Source organism: Agelaius tricolor, unplaced genomic scaffold, assembly GCF_023055355.1.
Source record: "Agelaius tricolor isolate 1412-34295 unplaced genomic scaffold, bAgeTri1.0.p SCAF_18, whole genome shotgun sequence".
Lineage (NCBI taxonomy): Eukaryota > Metazoa > Chordata > Aves > Passeriformes > Icteridae > Agelaius > Agelaius tricolor.
In genome coordinates, this window is record NW_027269278.1 from 3,603,241 (window position 1) to 3,618,961 (window position 15,721).

Genomic DNA, 15,721 nt, shown 5'->3' on the forward strand with positions numbered 1-15,721 from the left:
GCTTTCTGCAAATACAGTGCAAACTAGCCCAGCTTAATGGTGTGTGACAAGAGGAAACTGCCACAGCTGCTGAGTGCTTTGACTAATGCAGATCCTCATCTTGAATGGAATCATCAAGTGTTGCCTCCATGGATTTCAGGCTCTCAGGCATCAATGCTGGTGGAAGGAAAAATCCAATCTTCTTTTTCTAATGCTGGGCCCAGTAAATCAAGGTGAGGCTGAACAGAGCAGGTTCTCTCTGCCTTGCTGTTCACAGCAGTGAGCAGTGCTGGAGGCTCCCTGCTTGGGATGGCTCTTCCAGGATGCTCATCCCAATGCCAGGTGTCACAATGGCACGTTTGGCTGATAATGCTGGGAGATCCTGGTGCCTTTGGGTCCCTGTCCCCTGCTGAGCAGATCCACAGCTAATCTCAAAGCTTGCTTTGCCAAGAAAAAGCATCTGGCTCTTGTGCCTGCCTTTGGAGGGCAGCTGGATGGGGTGGGAGAGCCCAGTGTATCAGTTCTGCTGCCTCTCCTCTGGCCTCAGAGCCAGCCCTGGGCAGTGCTGGGAATGTGGCCATGGACTGACAGATATTCCTCATGCTCTGGCTTGTGAGTGGCTTTTCCTCTTCTTTCTTTTCTTCACCTCACATCTACCATCCTAAACAAACCATTTAATTAGGAAAATGAACCCCTGTGCCCTTTTCAGTCTAGGCAAGGTCTTAGAGCACCTGGCAAGGGTCTGCCTGCATGGGACAGCACCTGTGGCTCAGGGCTTGCTGGGAACCCCTTCCTGGTTGGGGACAGGACCTGTGGGAAGACCTGCACCCTTTCAAGCACTTCTGTGCAAAAGCACCTCATGCTTTAAGCTCTCCATCATTTTTCTTAACCCCCCTCTATGTGTGGTGATTAAGGGTTATTATCCCCATTTCACAGAGGTGAAGTAAGTTGCCAAAGGCCATGGAATGAGTCAGTGCCCAGAGCAGATTAGTGCACAGGAGAGGTGTGCCCTGCTCCCAAGCCTGCATTTCTTCCTCCAGACTCTGCTGCATCCCTTTAGGGGATCAAGCAATTGCTTCAGCAGACTGTGCTGGAACATGCTGATCCAGCAATTAACACCAGCAAGTCAATGACATGTGACATCTCCTCATCAGGCTTATGGCTGCTGCCTGAATTGCTTCTGTCAGACTGAATTCTACCTGTCCACCCACCCTTCTGCCTGTGCTATGTCCACATCTCTCTGTATCTGACCATTCCTCTTTTCTATACACCCACCTACCCAGCCCCTCCTTCCTCACACCCTTCCTCTACCTCTCAGTCTTATTTATACTCAACTTGCTCCTCAAAACCAAATGAAGTTCCCTGTTCAACTTACAAGAATTTCCTATTAAAGCCTAGATCCTTAATTTGGTCTGAGCAGAAAAGTGGAACAAGCTGAAGCCGTGCTCCATGACATCAGGTGCTTCTGGAAGCAGTTACTTTCTCCTCTATCTTCCCATCAGAGAATCTTTCCCCAGTGATTTATGCTCAGCCAAGGTTCCACCTCGTGTTTATCTGCAGTTGTCTTCTGCTGAGAGCCTGGGAGGCTGGCACACCACTTCCTTCCTGTATTGTGCAATTCCTTTGTTCTGCAAACCACCCCGAAGGCAAGAAATGACACCAAGGATCCACAGGGCAGGTGGATGTTTATCCACTCTCCATTTATCCACTCTCTGGTGGTGCTGGGAATGTTTGCAAGTGACAGGGCAAGGACTTTGTCTTCGTGTTCTCATCCTTCTGTCCTGTCTCTGCAAGCCTGACAGACACTGTCTATAGCCAAGCCCAAGGAATTCCCTGGAGAGGATTACAGTTCAGTCTGGCAGCAGCTCACCAGTAAGAAACCCCTCTTTCCCCAAATCCTTTGCCCAAACATTCCTTCGGTTTGTTTTTGTTGTTGTTCCAAATGCTCCTTCCTTGGGGCATCCTTGGCAATTCTGGTCCCTCCTGCTAATTACACATCAGTCATGGCTCTTCTTTATCAGACACTTTCATAACACAGCCAAATCTTGGGTGTTTTGTTCCTGCAGTCCTTGTCCATAAAGAAAGCCCTCAGTCTCTGAACCATTTGATCTGAAGGTCATTGAGATAAGAGCATTGATCTCCTCACTGCCACGTCAGCCTCATCCTTGCTCTCTTTTTAAATCCTAAACACCTCAGACAAACATAATGAACTTTGTTAATGAGTGGTTACTGCTGCAAGTACAGCAGAGAGCCCCGAGCCCCTCTGCCCCAGCAATGACAATGTTGGCTTCACAGCTCCTTCTGCTGCCAGCGAAGAAAATTCCATCCTGAAAGGGTATTTCATTCTCAATATACAGCCTCTCATCAGACTCATCCCAAGAGAAGCCCTTGGCAGAAAATTCATTTAGATCCAAATGGTTCTGTGATAGTTGAAATGCCTTTTTTTCTCCCACAGAAAAAGTGTCACACAGTGAAATGCTGATGGTAACTGTACAAGTTAAATCCTCATGTGCAACCCATGGGATAGAATGAGGACTCTGGTGGACTCCATGTGAAGAGGTGTAATGAGAAAAGGACTGAGGTCTGAGTAGAGTGCTGCTGGCTTGAAGAGCACCACACTTGGAGGGCTGGAGGAGATCTGGGCTCCCCCCTGTGCTGCAGCTTCCCAAAGGTGCAGGAGAGAGTGGCACAGCTGTAAAAACACCACTGGGCTAAGAGCAACCCACACTGGGAGTGAGCATCCACTGCTGCCAGGTTTCTGCTGCCCTTTGACGTGTGCCACGGGACCTGGCGAAACACGAGAGGCATTGGGGTGTGCTATGAGCTCTGAGTCATAACTCCTGCTGCCCCCAGGACCTTTCTGCCTCTCTTATATAATCCACTGTTTGTTTACTCTCATTGCTGTGGAGATAATGCTGCAAGAGGCAGGAGCATCTACCCACGGGGAGTGCTGCTCCAGCAAGGTGAGTTCAATGGGTTACTGTTGCACACATCTTTTATGAAAAATCCTTTCCTTAGGATTTTTCCTCCTGAGAAGCTGAGAGGCCTCAGGTACAAAATGTAACCATTGGTTATCTGCTGCTGTAGAATGCAACAGGTGCATCTGGGATTGGCCCATGTTGGTTGTTTCTAATTAATGGCCAATCACAGTCCAGCAGGCTCAGACAGAGAGTCTGAGCCACAAGCCTTTGTTTTCATTCTTTTCTATTCTATTCTTAGCCAGCCTTCTGAGGAAATCCTTTCTTCTATTCTTTTAGTATAGTTTTAATATAATATATATCATAAAATAATAAATCAAGCCTTCTGAAACATGGAGTCAGATCCTCATCTCTCCCCTCATCCTCAGACCCCTGTGAACACTGTCACAAGTTACTGCACAGCATGTGCTGCTCAGGTAGCTCAGGCTAGTTCAGTGGGTGATGTTGATAATGAACATTTGGCATCCTGGGCTGGCTCACACTGACATTCAAGTGAGCCCCTATCCGGTCTCCTCAGATTTTCCCTCAGAAAAAACTTTCCATCAAATCCTCCAAGCATCCAAGTTCCAGAGAGCTGAATGTTAGAGCATTCAGGGAAGCTATTTCATGGTGACTTTGTGTCCCACAAGGACCTGGGAATTACACTTATGCTGACTGGAGGAAGCTACACAATGAACAGAGATGGAGAGAGGCACAAAGTGTCACTTGACAGCCCACGGAAGGACCCAGGTCATCAAGGTCCTGAAGAATATAAATTTTCAGCATAGAACCATGCAATCACAGAATCTTCTGAGCTGGAAAGGACCCACAGAGACCACCAACTCAACTCCTGGCCCTGCACAGGACACCCCAACAATCCCACACTGTGTCTGAGAGCCTTACTGAAATGCTGGGCCTGATGTCCCCAGGGCACAGATGTCCCTCCTGGCTGCCAGGGCACTGCTGATTCACATTCAACTGGCCATCAACCAAGACTCCCAGGTCCCCTTCCACAGCTGCTCTCCAGCCTCTCATTCCCCAGTCTGTCTGTGCATCCAGGATTGCCCTGTCCCAGGTGCAGAATCCAGCACTGCCTTTGTTAAACTTCATTCAGTCAATGATTGCCTGGGCCTCTCATTTGTCAGGGTCTCTCTCCAGGGCCTTTCCTTTGAGGGAGTCAAGAGCTCCTCTCTGTTTAGTATTGCCTGCAAACTAACTCAGTATTCCCTTGAGTGCTGTGTCCAAGTAATTTATGAAGATGTTGAAGAGCACAGGGCAGAGGATGGAGCCCTGTGGAACCCCACTAGTGACAAGTCACCAGTCTGATGTCACCCCAGTCACTGTCACCCTTTTTCCCCACCCATGAGCCAAGTGCTCACCCACCAGAGGATGAGTCTATCCAGCTGTGTGCTGGACATTCTGTCCAGAAGGATCCTGTGAGAGACAGCATCAAAAGCTTTAGTGAAACCCAGAGATATTACATCAGCTGGCTTCCTATGCCAGACTCAATAAAGCTGTGCATAATCAGATCTATGCCAGCAAATAAAACTATAGGCAGGATAAGACTGGTCAGATGCTCCACCTCTTCACCTTCCTGTTTCATTTCTCCCCAGCATCCTATTTCACCTCTTCCATATCATCTGTTCATTTATCCTCCCCAACAGCTCCTACTTGCTGGGATCCTTCTGCAGAAATCTGTGTTTCCTCTTTCATGCTTCCTCCTCCAGGGTTCCCTTTGAGACTGTGAATGGTGCCCTGAGCATGAACAGCAGCACCAAAGATGAGAGCATCCTCCAGCCCTGGTCTCTGGAGGAGCTCTGACATGTCCATATCCATGCATGAGTTAGGACATGGATTCACCTCTGCCTGGGTGTGTGGCTGCATGACAGCTCTGGAGACAGCAGGATTCAGCAAAGGGGAGAATCCCCCATGGTTACCTTTTGTAAATAAAGGACGGTCCCCTTAAGCACAGCATAAAATTTCTTCCAACCTCTTCTTCCTCTGGGAGCTAAAAAAGGAAGAATATTTGATTGTACATGTCTGTCAGTGCTGCTTGACCTTCCAGGCAAACCCAGTCCTTCTCCTGACCCACCAGAGACACTCCCTGATGTCCAGAGCTCCCACACCCCCAGGCTGTGGCTCACCAGTGGTTTGTGAGCAGGGACAGGTGTCTGAGGGACAGTGGCTGGGCTCTGCAGCCTCCCAGCAGGAACACAAGCAGGTCAGAACCAGACATGAGCTGGTACAGGGCTACCAGTGGACACCTGGAAGTCTCTGCTCCTCCAAACTCAGGTTCATGTTCCTTGGACCTAATGCTTGGAGAGCAGAGACATTCCTTGAGCTCCTCTGCTTGGAATTGAGCAGCTGGATAAGGCAGCTTCTGTTCCCTTGAGGAGGGAGCATTACCATCTCAATGGGTCTGGGACAGAGAGCTTGGCAGAAGCTGGAGAGGGGTGGGAGGTGAGGGGAGCCATCCACATCCCACCAGACAGCTGATCCTCCAAGCATGGGCTACTAAGAAGGTGCTGGAAGCAAGGGAGGCCTTTGGTGGTAATCTCTCCTCAAGACTCTTTAATCAGCTGCAGTGATTGGGCCAATCATATCAATTAGCAAAAGGAATTACCCAAGGTTTAATTAATCTCTATTCATTACCAGCTCCCAAATACCTTTACCTTTCCTGTAATGCCATGTGCTGGTAGCAGAGCTATGGGCTGTTCTGTTGCCCAGGCAGCACATGGCAGGACATGGACAGGAGCAAAGCTTGGCAGGCCAGACTGTCCCCAAGGCCAGGGCTGGAGTGGACAGCTGCTGAGGAACCAGCCTTCCCCCACTGCTCAGAGACTGGGATTTGGGGGATGGAAGACCAGGTGTGTCTGGGTTAGATTGCCTGGCAGTGAGAAGGGAACACTGAGGCTTCCTGAAAACCCATCTACAAATGCCTCAAAACACCCTCCTTTTCCTCTGTCCTAGCACTTGTGGGCATCTTTCCTGTGCTGCCTGGGATGTGGTGAGGAAATGCCTTCACCAGGAGAGGCAGGGCAAGGCTCTGGGACTGCCTGGGGCACCTCTCCTGTCCCTGTCCCTGTCCCTGGGCACGTACTTCTCTTGCCATCCATGTCTGCGTGGGTCTTGCGGGTGAGGACGCCGTGCTTGTAGGTGACGGCGTTCAGGGCCTGGGGGATGTCCAGGAAGGGGTTGCTGCTGTCCACAATCCTCGTCACTTTCTTGGCACTGGCTCCGAATTTGTCATCCACCAGCTCCGAGAGCGACTTCCTCAGCTCGTCCTCGTCACTTGGAAACAGAATCAGAGAAGAGAGATGTGGCTTTGGTCAGCATGCAAAGCTGCTCTATTAATGGGTTTAGAGTTTTTATTTACAGGGCTGGTCAGAGGGAGAAAAAGGAAAGAGGTGTTGGGACCATAACAGAGAGAGTGCCCATAGTGCTGGTCTGGGCTGGGAGGAGTGTGGGTGGCAGGTAACTGTCCCAGTGGTCCCACTGTGAGGTCACTCAGAACAGGTAAGGGACTGGGTGCTGGTCTGAACACCAAGAAACTGCAGACATCCCATGCTGAGGACTGCAAATATTTCACAGGAAAAGCCTTCAATTCTGTGTCCTAAAGCCAGAGCTTAAGGAGGATTTTTGCTGAAGACCAAGGTATTACCAGCATTCCCCAGCTGCTCAGAGGCAATGCCTGCAGCCTCCTAGACAGTGAAGTACCTTTTTTAGGAATGTCCTCTGCATCTTTGAGGAACAGAAGATCTGCAGACATTTGGGAGATGAACCTACTCTGGCACAAAGAAAGCAGAACTTGTATGGGAAGTGATAGTTCCCAGTGTCCCTGGGACACAAGGGAGAAAGAGCAAACAGGGCTTTTCTGCCCTGTCTGACACATGTCAGTGTCTAAATGGGATGAGTGTTCACCTCTGGTTGCAGATCAGATTGGGACCAGACCTCAGCTGAGGACTGACCCTCAGTGAATCCACTGGCTGGGATGTGAGCAGTAAAACACAATTCCTCACCTGCAGCAAGCAGATGGCCGAAGTATCAGACACCTCTTGGACGAGAAGGATGATTTCTCAGCCCACAGGAGTCCTGGGGCTCAGGCAGAGCCCAGATCCTGTTCCTGGCTGGGGAGTTAGTGGGGCTCAGGCACCCCTCTGTGCCCCTTGCTGTTGGTCACATACCTGCCTGTCTGGTGGCATCTGTGGGCAAGGGCATCTCCTTTCCTGGGATGGACAAGGACACAAGGCAGAGGCCAGCAGAGAGAAGAGGGTCCTGGCTGTGCAAGGTTATGACTCAGTGCCAGGTCTCTGACAGAAAACCAGGTACCCTGTGCCAGGGAGCCCCTGAGCCAGGGCCCCCATGTCAGGCGGCATCTGTCCCCCTGCAGAGGAGCTGAGGGCTCTGAGCCTGCAGCCCAGCAGGACACCCTGCAGCAAGGCAGGCCCCAGGCTGGCTGGGATGGGTGAAGGGATGCAGGGGTACAGTGAGGTGGGTGAAGAAAGGCAGCGGGGATCTGGACGCCTCTGGCTGGAGCTGCCCCGCGGCAGTGGGACCCTGGCAGGGTGACATCCCCAGGATGTACTCAAGCAGAGTGACATGCCTGGGTCCCCTCAGGGTGACATCCCCGGGATGTGCCCGAGCAGGGTGACATCCCTGCGTCCCCACAGAGTGACATCCCGGGGATCCCCATGGCACGGTGATATCCCCAGGATGTGCCTGAGCAGGGTGACATCCCCAGAACCCAGCAGGGTGACATTGCCAGGATGTGCACGGGCAGGGTGACATCCCTGGGACCTCCGTGGCAGGGTGACATCCCCGCGATGTGCTCCAGCAGGGTGACATCCCCAGCAAGGTGACATCCCCGGGATGTGCCTGAGCAGGGTGACATCCCCGGGATGTGCCCAGGCAGGGTGACATCCCTGGGACCCCGGCAGGGTAACATCCCTGGGATGTGCTTGAGCAAGGTGACATCCCTGGCAAGGTGACATCCCTGGCAAGGTGACATCCCCGGGATGTGCCTGAGTAGGGTGACATGTCCAGGACCCCACAGGGTGCCATCCCCGGGAAGTGCCCAAGCAGGGTGACATGCCCAGGCAGCCTCTTCCCAGGACCCTGCAGGGTGACATCCCCGGCAAAGTGACATCCCCGGGATGCGCCTGAGCAGGGTGACATCCCCGGGACCCCCGCGGCAGGGTGACATCCCTGCAGTACACCCGGGTGCCATCCCCGGGACCCTGGCAGGGTGACATCCCTGCAGTACACCCGGGTGCCATCCCCGGGACCCTGGCAGGGTGACATCCCTGCAGTACACCCGGGTGCCATCCCCGGGACCCTGGCAGGGTGCCATCCCCGGTACGTGGCCGGGCAGGGGCGGTGCTGGCGGGCGCTGCTGTGTAAGCACAGCCCCGCATCCCGAGCTGCCCTTCCATGGAGCAGCCCGCAGCTCCCTCTCGTGACAGAGCCCAGGCGCGATGGCCCCGCCACGCAGGGAGTCACGGAGGGAGGATCCAACCCGCTCCTGGTGCTCTGTTTGGTCAGGGCACGATGAGGAAGAGAGCAGGTGATGGCACAGAAGATCCTGCTCTGTCCGGAGACAAGAGAGGTCTAAGATTGAGGAGAGAAGAGAGGAATGTCCCCTGTGCCAGCTCAAGAGCTGAGGTCTGCCACGGGCGTCCCCTCGAGAGACACTGGAGTTGGGGACCTCGCTGGTGATCCTGGCCCGTGCTCTGAGTGGCAGAGCAGGGGAAGGAGGACTGAGGAAGGTGCAGTGTGACCTGTGATGGAGCCCACCCTGCCAGCCTTTCCAGGCTCCTTTCAGGGTAACAAATCTCATCGAACGTGTGGATGGCATAAAAAAGAGGGGTACAAAGCCACCGCTGGGAGGGCCAGGAGCACCCGAGTGCTGCACTGGGGCTGCGGGTGATGAGCATGAGCAGGAGCAGCAGCAGCAGCAGCCGGTGTGTCCTGGCAGGAGCAGAGGGCAGGAGCATCCTGGGCTGTGTAACAGCGGCACAGTGAGGAGGCAAAGAGAAGTGATGGCCTGCTCTGCCCTCCCTGCATCCTATGGTGATACAGCAAACACTGCCGGGCCCCAGCACAGCACAGGGCATCAGCAAGGTGAGAGACTTCAGCTGAGGCCAAGAAACCTGGGGGCTGGGGTAGCCATGATATTTTCTGAAAAATCCTTTCCTTAGGATTTTTCCTCCTGAGAAACTGAGAGGCCTCAGGTACAGAATGTAACCAATGGTTATCTGCTGCTGTGGAATGCAACAGGTGCATCTGGGATTGGGCTCATGTGGTTGTTTCTAATTAATGGCCAATCACAAGACTTTGTTATTCATTCTTTTCTATTCTTAGCTAGCCTTCTGATGAAATCCTTTCTTCTATTCTTTTAGTATAGTTTTAATATAATATATATCATAAAATAATATATCAGCCTTCTGAAACATGGAGTCAGATCCTCATCTCTTCCCTCATCCTCAGACCCCTGTGAACCCCGTGACAGGCAGGAGCACTTGCAATGTAAGAAACAGCTGAGAGAACTGGACTTGTTCAATCTACAGAAGAGATGGCTCAGGGCAGCCTCGTGTGAGGGGTTATTGAGAGGACAAAGCTGGGCTCTTCACTGTGGTGCATGGCACAAGGACAGGAGACAGTGGGCAGAAGTCAAAACAACAGAGAGAAGAGAAAAGGCCACTCACATAAAAATAAAGTATTGGTTTGTGGATCCAGAGGGGCTGTGGGTTCCCCATCCTTGGAGGGTTTCAGGATCAAACTGAACAAAGCCCTGAGCACCCTGGTCTGAATTCAATGATGACCATAATTTGAGGAGGGAGCTGAACTGGAGATATCACAAGGTCTCTTCATTTTTAAGTGATTCTCAGATACTATTTCCAGAAAAAAACCCACGTGGGAGAGATGGAAAGTCTCCATGACCAAAATAACCCCAGATCTTTGCTTGTGCAAAGACTTCTGAAGCACCTGGAGAGGAACCAGCATTTTACAAGTGTAATAGTAAACAAAGAGGGCATTCCCTTCCTTTAGTCATGGATCCACAGACTGTCACCAACCTTCCCAACTGCCTTTGTGTCTAAGCCATAAATAAACTCCATTTGTCTGTCTGCAGAGGGACTCCAGCACTTAAGGGCTTGGCAGGAAATACTCTGGGATTGAAAACATGGCTTAGGACCTGCCAGCCACTTGGAAAGACACACAATCCCTTTAATGCTCAGCATATACTTACATGGCCCACTCAAGCTTCTCATTCTTGATGGAGTTGTACAGTGTCTGAAAAAAGAACATGGAATTAGCTGTGTCTGCTTGTGGACACATCTCCTCCTCCACACCCTGCGTTCTTGGAGATCCTTTCCCTGCTGACCTGTCCTGGAGAAGCTTTTCCCAGTGAGCAGGATGGCTGCTGTCCTGCTGGACCCCTTCTTTGTGTGTGCCATGCTGGGAATTGGGTGGACACAGCAGCAGCAGAGGGCTCTGGCAGCCAGCCCTGCTCAGGAGCCTGAATACGACATTTCTGACTCATTCTGGGTGCTGGACCTAGTTCTGAGTGAATCCTGGCCTACACACAGTGGGAGAAGAGTCTGGGATATGCCATGACACCTTCAGTGTCTTAACCAGGTGAAATGACAGGGGAGGCTTGAACTGAGTAGCAGGGGAGGGATGAATGACCTTGCTTGAACTGAGTAGCAGGGGAGGGATGAATCAGCTTTTCCAGTTCCTTCTGTGCACAATCCCAGTGGCTTCCCTGGAACACTGGAAAAGAAGCAGGAATGGGCTAGCAGAGCAGAATGTGGAGGTGGTCGTAACCATACAGAGGGGCAGAATAGGGTGAGGTCTGCTGGGAGATGGGGATGTCACCCCAGACAGGATGTGACACCCCTGATGTGGCACCTCTCGTTCCAACCTCCTTCCATACAGTGAAATTCAGGTCAGGCTGCTGGACCTGCAGCAGGTGCAGAGAGCAGTGGTGCTGCTAAACCATGTGGCAGGAGAAAATACTGCCTTTGGGACATTTAACCAGATCCCATGGTACTGCCCTGGTTGTGTTGGAACATTGCATTTCATCACGTGGTAGTGCAGGCCAAGAAAAGTTTTGCTGCTGGATGGTTGTGCCTTGGGGTGGGGAGTACCTTGCTTTGGGCATTGTCTGAAATGCTGGGGGAAAAGGGCCCCTGGTAGGCTCTGGGGGCAGGCATGCCACAAATCTGGACAAAACACCACCAGGGAACAGACATATTTACATATTTTGGCTCACTGCAAGCTAGCAGAGACATTCATGGGGGTTACAATTCTTCTCCTGAAACAACTGAAAAATGCTGATTGAAGGGCTCAGGGTGTCCCAGCAGGACTAGGTGGCACTGCAATAATAATGGCACTATCCCACTGTCTATTTATATCACATTACCTTCAGCAAATCCTTGGCAAAGTCCTTCCCATCGTTCAGCCCATCCAGGTTTGCTATGAACTGTTGGCATGACATCTTCTTGCCAATGTTCTGTAAGGCAAAGAAGCAGCTCATTAACCTTGTGGAGAGTTTTGACTTTCATCAGTGACTTTCAAAGAACAAGTTTATATGTAGTGCTGAAGCCTGGGCTTGTCCCAAGAGCTCAAAGGGCTTCTGATCTGATTTGCTGTTGGGCTCTCTGCTTTATTTGCTCATGCCAGCACCCAAATGTTTCAAAAGGCCTCTTTTTTAATGGTGGAAATAAGACACCTGAAAATGGCCTCTCCAGCTCTTGTTGGAGTGGCCCTGGGTGCAGGCTCTGTGTCTCAGAACTCAAGACAAGCACTCCACCTGGTGAAATGACAATGTTTGGATGGGGCTCCAAGCCTGCTGTGAGAGAAATTGTGAGAGCTTGCAGTGCCAGCACCTGGAACAGCCAGCACTGGGCAGGGGAGTGCTGGTCCTTGATGGAAGCTGTTATTTTTGATTGCCAGTACAGAAAGAAATGGTCCAGACACTGGTACTGTGGAGAGGGCAACACATGTACACTGGGAGAATCCCACAGCCTGGAACACACTCAGCACCAACTTATGCCAACAATGTTTGGGACTGATGCTTCCAGGCCACCTGGCATCCCTGATATCACCTGTGGCATCTGTCTTCCCAAACCCTTTATCTTTCACTCCCTCAGCCTGCAAGGGTCGAGGCAGGCAGCCCCTTCCCAAGCCTCCCCTGCAATCCCACCTCTCCAGAGGGATGGAGCAGAGGTGGGGAGGAGTCAGTGGCAATTATAGGGTTTGAAAAACAGGAGTTTGATGTCACAAAGGAAAGATGAATGCCTCCAGTGCCATGTTATACCCTTCACAGCCTCAGTGTGTGCGGCAGACCCCAGTGACACTGCTTGGAGGGGGCAGTGGAGCCAGGGAGGACAGCATGAGCTGCCACTGGTGGTCCTGAGGGTCCCAACAGCTTCCTGACACTGCTGGGCTTCACATCAAGGTATGGGCATCCAGGAGGGTGTGGGAGGATGGCCCAGAACAGCAGAGTCAGAGCCCTGCTCAGGGCTCAGTGAGGAAGAGGAAGGGCCTCAGTGGGTCTGGCAGGGGATGAAGCTGCAGCAGAGGATACAGGAGATGCCCTGCAGGGTGAGATGTGTCCTCTGTGCAAGGAAATAACCTCCTGAAAGAGATGATACCAGAAACCTCTGCCCACAAATGTGCACTGCAGGTGACCTGGGGCATCTCCTGAGATGAAAGCAGGAGGAAGAAGTGAGGCCTTGGGATCAGCTCACGGTGCCCCCTGCACCCCTGCCTCCTGTCACAGACATCTTTTGTGAAAAATCCTTTCCTTAGGATTTTTCCTCCTGAGAAGCTGAGAGGCCTCAGGTACAAAATGCAAACAATGATTATCTGCTGCTGTGGAGTGCAACAGGTGGATCTTTGATTAGCCCATGTTGGTTGTTTCTAATTAATGGCCAATCACAGTCCACCAGCAGGCTCAGACAGAGAGTCCAATCCACAAGCCTTTGTTATCATTCTTTTCTATTCTATTCTTAGCTAGCCTTCTGAGGAAATCCTTTCTTCTATTCTTTTAGTATAGTTTTAATATAATATATATCACAAAATAATAATTCAAGCCTTCTGAAACATGGAGTCAGATCCTCATCTCTTCCCTCATCCTGAGACCCCTGTGAACACAGTCACAGCCTCCTGTGTGTGCAAACTGGGCTGCACAGCCAGCCAGGCACTGCCTTTGAGCAGCTCTGCCTGATACTCCTAATTATGCCTCCTGCTGGTGCCAGCTCCAGATGAGCCGGCTCCCTTGAGAGATCAAGAAAAAGGGGAGTAAAGCACTGTTACAAATCTGCACTGCCTGGGGACGCTGTGGCACAACACAGCTCAGCCCTCGTGGCTTCCTCCCCGGGAGCTGCATCAGCCAGAGCTGCCAGCCAGGGCTCAGTGGCTACAGAAGGCTCAGGAAAGGAGCAGACATGCAGGGATTGCAGCAGAGAGGAGAGACTTGTGTGCCTGTGTCCTTTCAGTGGCTACAGGGGCTGCAGAAGGCTCAGGAAAGGAGCAGACATGCAGGGATTGCAGCAGAAAGGAGAGATTTGTGTGCCTGTGTCCTTTCAGTGGCTACAGGGGCTGCAGAAGGCTCAGGAAAGGAGCAGACATGCAGGGATTGCAGCAGAGAGGAGAGACTTGTGTGCTGGCTGGCCAGCAGTGAATTTGGGACAGAAAAGATAAAGGAAAAATCCAGCAGCACCACAGAGTGTGGGTGGAGAAAGGGAGGAGGGCAAGGAGCCTGCAGAAAGGAGCTGATGCTGCCTGAGGCTTTGAGGCACAGGAATTGCTCTGCAGGGAGAAGGTGCCCATTCCAGCCCTGCCCTGAGGAGGGGAGCAGAATGCTCAGCACTGCCCTCCGAGCCCAGAGTGATTCAGCACTGGATGCACGTCCAAAAAGCATTTTTGGAAGTGAGTGGATGCAGTGAGATAACACAAATCATGGCTCACAGGCCCTTTTTGGGGTTCCTCATGTGTGTGTCTGAGGCTCCATGGCCAGGAGGGCCAACAGTGGCAGTGGGTAAGGACACAACCCTAAGCTTTGTCTTACCTTTGCCCCAGGGCACAGATGGAGCAGGGCAGTGCTTTCATTGCCACAAGAACTCCTGGAGCTCACACAGCACCAGCAGAGCAAGGCAGAAATTTGCAACTTGGATTATCCTACATGTATAGTCTCGATGCCTTAGAATTTAGCTTTTCAAAAAGCATTTTTGAAGTGAGTGGATGCAGTGAGATAACACAAATCACGTCTCACAGGCCCCTTTTGGGGTTTCTCATGTGCATGTCTGGGGCTCATGTTCATCCCAAGGGATGCCTTCCTTTTTGTTGTGTGATCTGTCCCTTGCTCTGGTGTAAGGGACCTCTGAGCTCACCTGGGGCAGCAGCCACGCTGTGGTAAAGCAGCTAATTGCTGGGTAATTGATCTGGTCCTGGATGTGTTCTAGGCTGCAGGAACAAAATCACACCCCTGCTAGGAACCAACCTGCAAATGCTGGGTGCCAGAGAGCCCTGGGCCACACAAACCTGCTGTGGGCAGCCTGGAGTCACCCTGCTCACCCCTCAGAGCTCCCCAGCCCTCCCAGTGCTGCAAACACAGCACTGCTGCTGACACTGAGCCCTGAGCTCGGCTTAGGGACACGACCACAGGGCTTGTTAGATTAATAGTGATGGATAAATGGAGTTAGGACCTGCCCAGGATCCCATTTCAGGCTTTGTTTGGTGCTCTGCTTTTTGAACAAATCCCATTATTTCTCCAGAAGGTGGCCTTTCCTAAAGGACAAAAATGCACCCATGAGTGCTGGTGATGCAAAGGTGTTGATCTGTCACTGTCCTCCCATGGCCAGGAGGGACAACAGAGGCAGTGGGAAAGGACACAGCCCTGAGCTTTGTCATCCTGGGGCAGATGGAGCAGGGCAGTGCTTTCTTTGCCATAAGAACTCCTGGAGCTCAAACAGCACCAGCACAACAAGGCAGAAATTTGCAACAACTTGGATTATCCTACATGTATAGTCTTGATGCCTTAGAATTTAGCTTTTCTATTTTTCAGATCCTGCACTGCTTTAGTGTATAGCTCTGAAACTCCATGGCCTGTCAGCTGCTGTTCTCCCATTTCATTGAGATAAAACAATTCCTCTCTAGGCCTGGAACTCAAGAACACCTCACTGTCTCAGGCCCCAGAGATGTAAACAGCAGTGAATTGAGGGGGATAACTTGGAGTAAATGACTCCATTACCTGAAGCTGTAATTGGAGGATTAGCCCCTGAGATGTAAATGAATCAAACTTCAAATTGTCTGAAGAACTCATGGCCATTGTCCATCCTGGGTGTAGCCCCTCAGAGGCTTTTGACTGCCCAAAGTGTACCTATTGAAGTTCTTCAATAAATACCTGCTTTTACTCTCTTAAGTTTGTCTAGCCTCTGTTTTAGGTGGCCACTCCAAGGCATCAGCCTCGGGATGCTTATTGTGCTTGGCATGTTCTTGGTGACTGCTGGCTTTTAACACCAGCTCCAGGTGCTTCCATGAATAGGGAATGTCTCATTTTAAAGTGTTCTGGGTGGTTTGGAAACAGGGTCTGAGTGCACCCAAGTGGAAAATCAACAGTGCTAAGGCCAAAATCTCCTGCTCTAAAGCTCTGTGCCAGCTCTGTGCCATTCCATTTGCTGGAATGGTGAACCAGACCATGCCAGGACACTGCTGTGAGGAGCTGCCCCTTTACAGACACATCCACCCCCCTCTCCTCACCAAGGGCATCTCCCACTCCA

General features: G+C 51.6%; 1 protein-coding gene across 3 annotated transcripts in view; it reads right to left on the reverse strand.

Annotated features, from left to right (window-relative positions):
- Nucleotides 1-15,721, reverse strand: part of PSD2 (pleckstrin and Sec7 domain containing 2) — a 79,882-nt gene that overhangs the window by 8,154 nt on the left and 56,007 nt on the right. For 2 of the 3 annotated variants that reach the window (XM_071443065.1, XM_071443066.1), the window contains 4 exons: nucleotides 11,359-11,449; nucleotides 10,183-10,226; nucleotides 6,037-6,227; nucleotides 4,874-4,944 (listed from right to left, as the gene is read on the reverse strand). In XM_071443065.1, the coding sequence (XP_071299166.1) occupies nucleotides 4,874-4,944; nucleotides 6,037-6,227; nucleotides 10,183-10,226; nucleotides 11,359-11,449 (397 nt within the window). The remainder of the gene's footprint in view (nucleotides 1-4,873; nucleotides 4,945-6,036; nucleotides 6,228-10,182; nucleotides 10,227-11,358; nucleotides 11,450-15,721) is intronic. The other variant, XM_071443067.1, reaches the window with a different exon arrangement.